The sequence below is a fragment of the Podarcis liolepis genome, assembly GCF_965112155.1.
Source record: "Podarcis liolepis genome assembly, chromosome: 10".
Taxonomy (NCBI): Eukaryota; Metazoa; Chordata; class Lepidosauria; order Squamata; family Lacertidae; genus Podarcis; species Podarcis liolepis.
The window spans coordinates 27,667,889-27,679,672 of record NC_139562.1 but is presented as its reverse complement, the minus strand read 5'-3'; the positions used below and the strand labels follow the sequence as shown (position 1 = coordinate 27,679,672).

At 49.7% G+C, this 11,784-nt stretch overlaps 1 protein-coding gene across 4 annotated transcripts in view; it reads right to left on the bottom strand.

Moving 5' to 3' along the window:
* Positions 1-1,249: 1,249 nt before the first annotated feature.
* The window catches only part of LOC310687288 (apolipoprotein L3-like), a 31,521-nt gene continuing 20,986 nt past the window's right edge, over positions 1,250-11,784 (bottom strand). For 2 of the 4 annotated variants that reach the window (XM_083462236.1, XM_083462237.1), the window contains exons 3-4: positions 7,665-7,794; positions 1,250-2,348 (exon numbers count right to left, since the gene is read on the bottom strand). In XM_083462236.1, coding sequence (XP_083318362.1) covers positions 1,460-2,348; positions 7,665-7,794 — 1,019 coding nt within the window. In that variant the 3' untranslated portion in view covers positions 1,250-1,459. Of the gene's footprint in view, positions 2,349-7,664; positions 8,326-11,784 lie in introns of all 4 variants that reach the window. The other 2 variants (XM_083462235.1, XM_083462238.1) reach the window with 2 other exon arrangements.

The window sequence follows — 11,784 nt, the reverse complement described above, 5'->3', positions numbered from 1 at the left end:
GCAATAAAAACTGCAAAAATCAAATCAAACAATGGAAACACCTAGAGTAGAAAAGCAAACACAATACGTAACTAGCAGAACTAACTTCTAACCCCTCACAACTTGGGTAAATGGGGCAAACTTTTGCCTGGGACAGACAACAAAGATGGCCCCAGGCCAAGTTTAATAACTGGGGTGTAAGTGCTTTCTCTTGAATTGCCTCCTGCCAAAATGACAGCGCAGGGAAGTTATAAAATAGCCTCCTTAATGAACATGTTGCAGTAGCCAGGTCTGGATATAACGAAAGACACGCCATTTCCTTAGTCTTGAAGTCTGTGCTAGTGTGTTTACTGGGAACTCGACTGCTTTCATTGCATCTCATCCAGAGACGTCCTGAGGTTAATCTGAGGTGCAGATTACAAACCAGATTCCAGTCTTAAAATGGAACATGGGGAAAGGAACGGTGCATTGCATCAATAAACAGCCAGCTTTCTTACTCCCCAATAATGAATGGGTTTCATTTATTTATGAAAAAGATGCTCCTATCAAATCACACCCAAACATACATGATTATTAAATAATAACTCTGAAACTCCTTCAAACTCTTTCAAAATATGTAAACAACACTTGGAAAATAAATCAGAAGTTTAAAGCTGGAAAGGCAAGCTGTTCCTTGAAAGACCCATGGGAAACTTGTTCAGTAGGAACACCTTCCTTACTCAATGCCACTTCACACTTCTTCTTTTTAAGGGTATGTTCTGCAACATGCCATTGATGCAGTAATAATGCATTATTGGTTGGTATGTGTATGTATTGGTGGGTCCATCCATCTATCATTCCATTTTATTAGTTGTGATGCCTCCCCAATGTTACTGCATTATTGCCATCGGGGTGTGTGTGTGTGGAATCTTGTGTCACAATGTAGCAAAAGCAGAACAAACAAGCAAAACAAACCCTGGAATATTTGTGGTATGATAAGTTACAGGATTGCAGCAATATGGGACATACACCAATTGGGAATGAAGCAATATGTCCCCCCCCCCCCCATTTTTGCAGGCACAAACAGTGGGATCATGTAAAACTCTCCCAATACCATCATGAGCACAAATCATCATGAATGCACAATAAAAACAGCACCTGGAGGGGCTGTCAATGTCACCAGCCATGAGTTACTAATATAGACGACCAGCTTACCGAGTGGTTAAAGTGGGCAAGACTTGCCGCCTCATAAGGCCCCCAAACTAGAATCGACAGCAGGGTAAACACACAATCACACACAAAACATGCTTTCATTAATTCAGGCAACCATGCAGATCTATGGTAGAAAATGTCGACACATGGCCAAATGGGCATCTGTATTGGGCCAGAGTTTCTTGAAGAAATGTGAATTAGATAGCTGCAAGTCAGAAACGATTCCACATATTTACCACGACCAAATACAGAATTGTGTAGTTCATGCACATGTCGTCTGTTTCTTTGCTCACTCTGATTCGCACACAAGGCCTTTCATTTCCTCATAGAGCCTGTCAATATGACGAAGTTCTTCTTCCAGTTTGCTAGCTTTCTTTCTTATCTCTGTGGCCGTTTCTGCCTTGGCTCCCTCAGTCAAATGTTTAGCATCCTGAACAATGCCATAGGCATCGAAGAGGAGAAACACCCCAGTTGACGCAGCACTCAGCAGCCTGGCCCCTTTGCTCATGGCAAGGGTGGTTCCCGCAAATACCTTTCTGGCATGCTTGGCCCCTCGGATTGTACCCCGGGATCTGCTACCTGCAGCAGTGACTCGCTTTGCTAAATCCTTCAAGCTAGGATTGGCTCGGACTTGCTTCAATGCCTTTACATTCATTCTGATTCCCTTCACAGCCTTATACAGGTCAGGAACTTGACCGGCAACATTGGAGACAAGTTGTTTCATGTTTTCCCCCACAGCCCCACTATTTGGGGGCGATCCAAAGCAGAAATCAGGATGCATTGCCTTTCTTAGACTTTTCTCACATTCACTCACCAGTTTGTGAGCTTTTTTCCTTTCCTGTGAATTATTCACGCTCTCATATAAGGTGGCAGAAAGGCCAGTCGCTGTTGCCACTGCCCCTAAACCGATCCCAGTGGCTGTCAAGATCAAGCTCCCACCTGCTGTGATGGGGGCCAAGGTGAGTCCCAAGATGGTCAAGAGGCCAGAGGAGGCACTGGTAGAGTTGGCAGCAATGCTGGCAATAGTACACTTCTTATGGGTCTGGTCAATGTCATCGGCCATTTCCCAAAGGCATCTGATACACTTTTCAATCTCTTCTCTGTGGGTAGGGAATTCATTCAGAAATCGGGCAAAATATTCACTGTCTCTTTCTTCCCAAGGCACATCTTCTTCCATTCTGTCAAAAATTAAAATAACACATTTTAAACACACACATACCCCTTTTTATTTTTTGGAGGGCTGCTTTTGCACAAGTCTGTCTGGAGTCACTTCTGAATGGCCTGCTTAATGAGCATTCAGTCTGATTTGTTTGCAGAGATTCGATGCTGCTGCCCATTTAATGAGCATTTGTTTGGATTTGTTTGTAGGGACATTACATTATGCATCAAAGCAAGGGTTATCCCACACTTTCCGGTGCCTTTTCCGATCACTTTCCATATCACAGAAGTCTGATTTTTGGGGAAGTGGGTTTGTTTTGCAAGAGCTCCAGATCAGGTGGACAACTCCACACCTCATTGCATCATTTTTGTTTTTTGAATTGATTATAGACCCAGGCAAGCCCTATCAAAATACACACAGCTGAGTGTGGATGCCCCATTCTGCTTGCAAGAGTAAGATGATGACCACTGTCAAATAAAAGGAATGTCAGAGTCGCAAATCTGATGCCAATGAAAAATATCAAGCTCTGCTACTGCTCGGCCATAGAAAAGTAGTTACAAATAGCTAAATAAATGTCATTTCTGATGGTCGCTTTCTATGAGAATCCAAGTATAAATTACACATGTGCTTCATCAAGTGAAGGGTAATTGCTTGTAAAATTAAGCTTTTCTCTCTTTTAAAGCCTCAGGAACAATTGATGGTTCTTTTTCCAGCTGCCGCTCTTTTGAAAAGAGAGATGCTCACTCCATAATAATTTATGAACATCCCCACACAGATTTGTGAGGCTTTGTTGAATTACTGAAGGCAAAACTGAAGTCTATCTAGGGTCATAATCCCCCCCCCTCACCCACCAAGGCGTGTTTGCTGGAACTTTGCAAATGTGGCTGAGATTATACAAGAAAGGCAGTGCAAGAAATGGTTGTGTTTAACTTCTTTAGTAAGGTAAGCGTTCATTACTCTGGAGAACAGCTGCAATCATAAAAATGCATATTGCAAGCACCTGCTGTTTTTTGTTTTTGTTTTTCCACAAAAAGCCTGATGTCTCCATAGCAAAGCTTTCCTTGCAAGAAGGATAGGAATGTAATGACCTCATGGAAACATGAAGAACTCTAAAAACTACTCGACCATTTCTTTTCTGGGAAATGCTCTTTCAGGGCAGTCCTACAAAAAATGGGGTTTTCTCTCATATGTGGGAATATAATACAATATAGACTTTTATATATTTTCTAAAGCAGTAGTCTGCCCTGAGTGACACACAAACTTGTTTGGAAAACATGGATGCATCTGAGGAAACACTGGTGGGGGTAGGTGGTGTGTGTGTGTGTGTGTGGAGAGAGAAGGAGGAAGGAAGGAAGGAAGGAAGGAAGGAAGGAAGGAAGGAAGGAAGGAAGGAAGGAAGGAAGGAAGGAACCTGTGTGCTACTATGTGAATTTAGAAGTATTCTAGGTGGGTAAAGGTAAAGGGGCCCCTGACCATGAGGTCCAGTCGTGACCAACTCTGGGGTTGTGGCGCTCATCTTGCTTTACTGGCTGAGGGAGCCGGTATACAGTTTCCAGGTTATGTGGCCAGCATGACAAAGCTGCTTCTGGCGAACCAGAGCAGCGCACGGAAACGCCGTTTACCTTCCCGCCAGAGTGGTATCTATTTATCTACTTGCACTTTGACGTGCAGGGAGCAGGGATCGAGCAACGGAAGCTCACCCTGTCGTGGGGATTCGAACCGCCGACCTTCTGATCGGCAAGTCCTAGGCTCAGTGGTTTAACCCACAGCGCCACCCCGCGTCCCTATTCTAGGTGGGACCTGCAACAAAATATTTCAGTGTATCTTTCCTCTTAAAAGGAGGGCAGGGCATCCACTAAGCTCTTCCCTCCAAGCAGAGCAGTTCCAATTTCCCCATCTTCACTGGGGTTTCCCCTGAACCACAGAACATTCTCGGTGTCTTCAATGGGGCTCTTAGCAGGGGAATCAAAATATCCCATTTTCTCATCCACTCTCCTTTGCAGGTATGTGTGTCTGCGTGACATTTTCCTTATGGGTAAATATTTATTGCTACTTATTCTATTGCCATGTGTTCTGCTTTTCTCACAAGGTGGCCAAGGTGACATGTACCTGGCAGTAGGCTTCTGAATAGCAGCTGCTGGGAACCCCAGGGGGGAGAGTGCTATTGTGCTTGGATCCTGCTTGCAGACTTCCCATAGGGCCACATGGCCACTGTGAGAACAGGATGCTGGACTATCAGATAGATGTCCCTTGGCCTGATCCAGCAGGCCATCTTAGACTCTTATACACGGTGCACTCGCACACAATTTTATTCTCATTACAACCCTGTAAAGCAGGGGCTGTCAAACTACGGTCTGCGGGCCGGATCCGGCCCAATTGCCCTCAGAATCCAGCCCGCGGACAGTCCAGTGTGGGGATTCTGTTCTTTAAATTTTTTCGGCACCACCATTCCCCCCTCCCTCTCACGCGCCTCCTCCCTCCCTCCTTCCGGCTTCTCCCCACCCTGCATAGAGGAGGAAGGGGGCTGGGCTGAGCTGGCTGAGTGCCATTTTGAGCAGCGCCTCTCTGGAGCCAGCCAGCCCTTTCATGCCGCTCCTCTGTCTGCCACTGCTGCTGCTGCGCTCCTGTGGGCAGTCTGGAACTCTCCCCGCTGGCTGCGTGGCAACAATCTGGCCTCTGCTGCTGGTGGGAGGGCCCCCATCCCACCCCGAAGCGTGGAAGAGGTGCTGGCAGCAGGAGGCCCAGCAGGCTGCAACGCAGCACCAAACCCAGGTGAAGACCGCCCATCCAAACAATGACTATAATCAGTGCAGGTAAGAAATTTTTTTAATTTTAATTTTTATCATCTACAATACTGCCTAGGCTGTCTGGTGCTCTTGTGTGGAATGTGTCCTTTTAAAATGCATCTGTGGGTTATTTGTGGGGCCTGCCTGGTGTGCATAGTGTACATAGGAATTTTTTCATCCCCCCCCCAAAAAAAAATTATAGTCCGGCCCCCCACAAGTTCTAAGGGACAGTGGATCAGCCTCCTGCTGAAAAAGTTTGCCGACCCCTGCTGTACAGTATGGTAACCTGAGAGATTAAGCCTGGCTCAAGGTTGTTCATTAGTTTTGTGGCTAAGCAAGCACCTGATTTTGGATCCCTCCAGTCCTCGTGCCACAATCTAACCACTACACCACACTAGCTTTCCAATATGTATTCTGGAAGAGATTGAATGCTGGCACATGTGGCTCATTTTGAATCATTCAGATGGGGTGGCCATGTTAACTGGACTCTAGCGCAAGACAATTTGGCTGCTGTGGCAGCACTAAGAGCTTTGGATGTCCCCAGTGTTGCTGTTAGGGCAGGACTTTGGGGCAGACCTCTAAAGCCCCACTCAACAGCTTAGGCTCCAGAGGGCTCCCACTTGCAGGAGGGATGGCTTCCACGTTTCATAGTAGCATCGAAGAGTTGGAAGGAACTTTGAAAGGTAATCAAGTCCACTCTCCTTCCAATGCAGGTAGAAGCCACTGTCATCTAAAGGTCCCCCCACATAAGATCAGAGTTTACAATTAACTTAATTGCAACATTTAATGTATATTTTATTTCCTCCCCCACACAGTCATTGTAGGCAGTACGTTTGTAAACATGTCTTCACATAGGATGCTTAAAAATAACAGTAATTGCTGTTGTTATGCCTTCTTTTAGACACCAGTGTTATCCTACTCAACTGTCCCTTTCTGCAAAGACTGCTAAGACAATCTGTCCCCTCTCCCAACTTGTTTTGTTACTGGGAGAGATTGTGCAGGTGGAGCACACTTATCAAAATATACAGCTAAGTTTGGATGTCCCAGGGCACTTCCAAGAGTAAACAGAGTGCCTTCTGGGATATTAGCAGGGAGTTATATGCCTGGCAGAATAGTTAATCACCAGCAAACTGCCACTGCTATCTGTTCAAAGGAATGTCAAAGTCACTTAGCTGACGACATTCGTGGAATACATGAAGAAATGCTTTGCTATGCTGCAGAATAGGCAGTCCCCCCAAAGCAGGCATTTTGATGCTTCCGGTCTTCCTGAAATAGTGTATAACCAAATAGTGTAAGGATTGTTGTAACTTAAAAATAAAATAAAAATATTTTAAAATGCCACACTCCTTCTGAGTTATTCCACCTCCTTGCTCTGCACGTATTTGTGTAAGCACTTGGTTCTTAAGAGATTAATTGAGCTGAAATTAATCCTGTAATCCTCTCTAAAGTGGGGATAGGAAAGTGGTTCAAGACCCAAATGGGAGGAAGCCATCAGAAGGTAAAGAACAGGAACCTAAAAGTAGCTTGCTAGGCCCTGGATACCACGGAGAATTAAACGCCACTCTCCGAAGCCCAGCTGGGCAGCTTTTTGTTGAGTTCCCTTTTGAGTTAATTTGGACCAAACTGAAAGAAGTGGCGAATTAACTGAATGAATGAAGTAGGCCAGGATTCCACAACAAAATGAGTCACATGCACAGAAACATCCCATATAGACCAAAGCCCAATAATGACCAAGGCTGAGCATGCAACTTCAGATAAGACCCTCAAATAGGCTTCATCTGGACTGAGCCTCTGAGCCAAACCTGCCAATCCGCCCTTCACTGAATTCTTCTAGGATGTACTGCCAATGTCTGCATGTCAGCAGTTTATCTAGCATCCTTGTCCTGCCACTGCTGTAGTCATTTCCCCTTGCTGCCCACATTTCGAATTCATTGCACCATGGATGAGGAACGTGGGGCCCTCCAGTGGTTCACCTCCAGCTCCCATCAACCAGCATGACCAACAGTTAAGGATGACAAGTGCTGTAGTCTGACGCTGCCTGGAGGGCCCCAGGTTTCCCATCCCTGGCCTAGTCATGTACACGAATGTGCCAGATCATATGGCAGTATAACAGTTGCCAAGAGACTCCAGCACAGGAGCAATATACACAACAACGAATAAGGAACTTGCATCTTTGTCAGACAGAGGACTGCCATCTGACAGCCATTCTGATGGATGACTGTGAAATAGGACACACAGTGAAGGGTGGAGATGTTTGCCTCCATTTCATGCTATTTTCTAAGTGTCTCCCTACCCAGAGTAGCTGCTGACGAGGTCTGTAAAGTAGACGTTTTTATTACTCTGATTGTTTGCTGCCTAATGACGTTAACAGTTTCTTTTCACTTTATGACTGGGAGTAGCCATGTGGTGTTATCTGCTTGTGTAGTTAAATCTGCTAAATGCTTTTTCAAGGAAAAACACCCCTGTTAAATGCTTTTGCAATCATGGACGATGATTAACACACCGAACAATGCTGAGAGTGGCAAGCTTATATGCTATTGATGGGTTACCTCTCAAGTTCAGCCACGTTCTCCTTGCAGTCTTCACCTTCATCAAGGAGACTTTGCAGCTCTGCATAATCTAGTCTGTCCGGCCAAATTTCTACGCTTCCCATGGTGTGGTTGTTGCACTCAGCATATTCTAAATGAGGACAAAAGAGAATAGCCAAAGCCCTCGTTATGCCGAGGGTCATCACAACCACATTGCAACTTACAAAGTCTAGGAGGAACTATACGATAAAAATAATTAAAAATTAATCACAGAACAAAAGGCTCTGCAAAAAAAGCACACAAATAAAATCAGCAGAAAACAGTGGCTGAAACCGTTCCAAATCCACATGAAGCACAGCAAGGGGAAGTTTGGTGCAAAGACTGAAGCCCCCAATAGAATCGAACTGAAAGGTGTGGGAGAACAGCAAGGCCTTTTCCTGAGAGAGGGTAGGACTAGCCAGCTGCAATTAGAGATGGGGGATAACTTTGATTCAGTTTGCATTTAAAGGCAAACCTACCTAATTCACTCTTCCAGAAGCAATATGGGAATCAAAACACAGCCATCCTACAAAATTTGCTTTTCTCTGAATTTTGCGGAGCTGTTCTCCAGCCAAACAGTGCTTACAGACATGCATATATTGGGAGAAAGTCTGCATGGAAGTTAATGTATTAGTGAAAATCACTGTGCTGGTCCCGGGGGTAAGGTTCCTTGGGTGTAGCAGAGTCCACACGAAGAGGGGCGAGGTCCGAGGCAGAGAGCCGGGCGGGGAACAGGAACGCTGGAACAAGAGGCTGTGCAGGGAGCAGGAACACCGGATGGTCGGGAACAGGAGGCCGAGCAGGGAACAGGAGTACTGGATAGTCAGGAACAGGAAGCCGAGCAGGGAACAGGAGTACTGGATAGTCAGGAACAGGAAGGTCCGAAGCCAACAACGACGTTGCTCCCGCAACCTGGGGCCGGGCTGACTGGGCTTTTATCCTCTTCTAAGGCCAGGGGCGGTCCCGGCCCCCAGGAGCCCCGCCTCCTCTGGCCTTAAGGCGAGCACTCCTCCTGGGGGCAACCAGTTCCCTTCGCCTCTCTGCCCTAAGCCTCTGCAGATCAGGAGAGGCCGAAGGGTTACTGGGCCCTGGAGGAGGCTCACCTGTGGCCACTGAGTCGTCAAGCCTCTCTGGGGCCAGAAGGGTTTCACCTGGGGCCAGCTCCTGATGCACTACCACAGGTGCAGGTTCTTCAGCATCTAGGCCTTGCCCCAGTTCAGCCGGCCCTGGAGGCGGGGACTCTTGTGCAGGCTGGGATTCCTCTGTTTCATCCTCCGAATCGGAATCCCAGGCCATCACACCATCCCCCCTCCCAGGCCCCCCCCTCAACCGAGGGTCCGGACCCGGCTTGCCGGGGTATGTCGCATGGAACTCTCGGAGGCAGGCAGGTGCGTGGACATTGGCCGCTGGTTCCCAGGAACGGTCCTCCGGTCCGTACCCCTTCCAGTCAATGAGATACTGCAGCTTTCCCCTGTGGTATCGGGAGTCCAGGATGCGTTCCACCTCGTACTCAGGCTCTCCCCGAACCAACACTGGCTGCGGTCGGGGACGGTTCGGGTGGAACTCGTCGGGTGGGGCCACCGGACTCAAAAGGGACCTGTGGAAGACCGGGTGAACCTTCAGGGTTGTGGGTAACCGGAGACGAAATGCCACAGGAGAGACTTGGTCTACGATAGGGAACGGGCCGGTGAAGCGGGCGTCCAACTTCCGCGAAGGTCGAGAGGGGTGGAGGTGGCGAGTGGAGAGCCAAACCAGGTCACCGACGCGAAGTTCCGGCCCCACCTGGCGGTGGCGGTCGGCCTGGGCTTTGTACGCTTCCTTGGCCTGGTGCAGTTGCTCCACCAAAAGCTGTTGCTGGGACTGGAGCTCTTGAAGCCACTCCGTCACCGCCGGGACCGCGGACGCCGGCAGCACCTCTGGAAACAGCCGTGGATGATAACCATAACTGGCCTGGAACGGGGTCTGCAGGGTGGACGCATTCACCGCGTTGTTATAGGCGAACTCTGCCAATGCCAGGTGGTCGACCCATCCTGCTGGTAGCTGCAGTAACACCGGAGGTACTGCTCCAGCACCGCGTTCGCCCGTTCCATCTGGCCATCGGTCTGTGGGTGGTAGGCTGACGAGAGGCAGACCTCTGTCCCGAGGGTCTGGTGTAATGCTTGCCAGAACCGGGATGTGAACTGAACGCCCCGGTCGGACACCACGCGCTCAGGTAGGCCATGCAAGCGGAAGACATGCTGAAGGTACAGCTGAGCAGTTTCCTTGGCTGTGGGTACAGATGGACAGGGAGCGCAGTGCACCATCTTGGTGAAATGGTCGGAGAAAACCAGAAGGCAGGTACAGCCACGAGACGAGGGTAAGTCCACTATAAAGTCCAATGAAACCGTGTGCCAAGGGCGCGGTGGAACTGGCAATGGCTGAAGTAGGCCGGGGGGTCGCCCGGTAGGTCCCTTGGCGCGCCGGCAGACATCACAACCAGCAACGTAGCGAGCCACGTCAGCCTTCAGGCGGGGCCACCAAAACTCACGACTGACCAGATGGGTGGTCCGATACCGTCCAAAGTGCCCCGCTGCTGGGGCATCATGGGCCATCCGGAGAACCTCCAGCCGTAGTGGCCCTGGCGGGATGTACAGACGACCGTGATGCAGCAGAAGGCCCTGATGCAGGACCAGCCCCGGATACTGTGGGCTGGACCCTTCAGCCAGCTCCCGGAGCCGATCCTGGGCCCAAGCGTCGACCCGCTGCTGTTCCCGCACCCGAACCTGCAGTGGCTGCGCCTCCTGGGTGGCCAGGAATGCAGCCGGAGGTAGGATCGTGGTGGGTTCTGCTTGCTGTACCGTGTCTGCGTTGTCTTCAGGTTTCCGGGACAGGGCATCCGCCTTCTGATTCTGAGAGCTAGGGATGTAGTGGATCCGGAACTGGAACCGGGAAAAGAACAACGCCCACCGGATCTGTCTTTGGTTCAGCTTGCGGGTGGTCTGGAGGTACTCCAGGTTCCGGTGGTCGGTTCTCACCTCCACCGGATGTCGTGCCGCCTCAAGATGGTGGCGCCAGACCTCAAAGGCTACCTTGATGGCCAGTAGTTCCCGCTCCCACACAGTATAGTTACGCTCCGCTGGTAGGAGCTGGCGGGAATAGAAGGCACAGGGTAAGAGTGGCGCTTCAGGCCCAATCTGTTGAGACAAGACGGCACCGAGAGCCGTACTGGAGGCGTCGGTCTCCACCACAAAGGGTCGAGAGGGGTCAGGATGTTGTAAGATTGGTGCCCTCTGGAAACAGGCCTTCAACCCCTGAAACGCCTCCTCTGCCTCCTTGTCCCAGGAAAACGGCGTCTTTGGGCGCAGTAGCCGGGTCAACGGGGTGGTGCGATGAGCATAATCAGCGATGAAGGTCCGGTAGTAATTGGCGAACCCCAGGAAACGCTGTAGGTCCTTGCGGTTCCGGGGTGCCGCCCATTCTCGAACCGCTGTCACCTTCCCCGGGTCCATTTGCACCCCATCTGGAGAGAGCCGGTGACCAAGGAAGTCCACAGTCCGCTGATGGAACTCGCACTTGCTGAGCTTTGCGTACAAACGGTGCTCACGCAAGCGCTGCAGCACGGTCCGGACATGTCCCTCATGGTGAGCCGGGTCACGGGAGTAAATCAGAATGTCATCCAAATACACCACCACGTACTTGTCTAACAAGTCCTGAAACACGTGGTTGATGTAGCGTTGGAACACAGCAGGCGCGTTGCACAAACCGAAAGGCATAACCAAATATTCGAACTGCCCGTACCGGGTCCCAAACGCTGTCTTCCACTCATCCCCGGCTCGGATCCGAATCAAGTTGTAGGCCCCTCGGAGGTCCAGCTTGGTGAACACCTGTGCCCCTTGCACCCGCTCTAGCAGCTCCGAGATAAGGGGTAAGGGGTACCGGTCTGGGACGGTAATTTTGTTCAGGGCTCGGTAATCATGGCAAGGGCGGAGTGCCCCACATTTCTTCTTAACGAAAAGCACTGGTGCCGCGGTAGGCGAGGTGGAAGGCCTAATGAACCCACGCTCCAGGTTCTTGCGCAAGAAGTCCTGCAAAGCCTCGCGCTCTGGCTCTGTTAGGGAATATA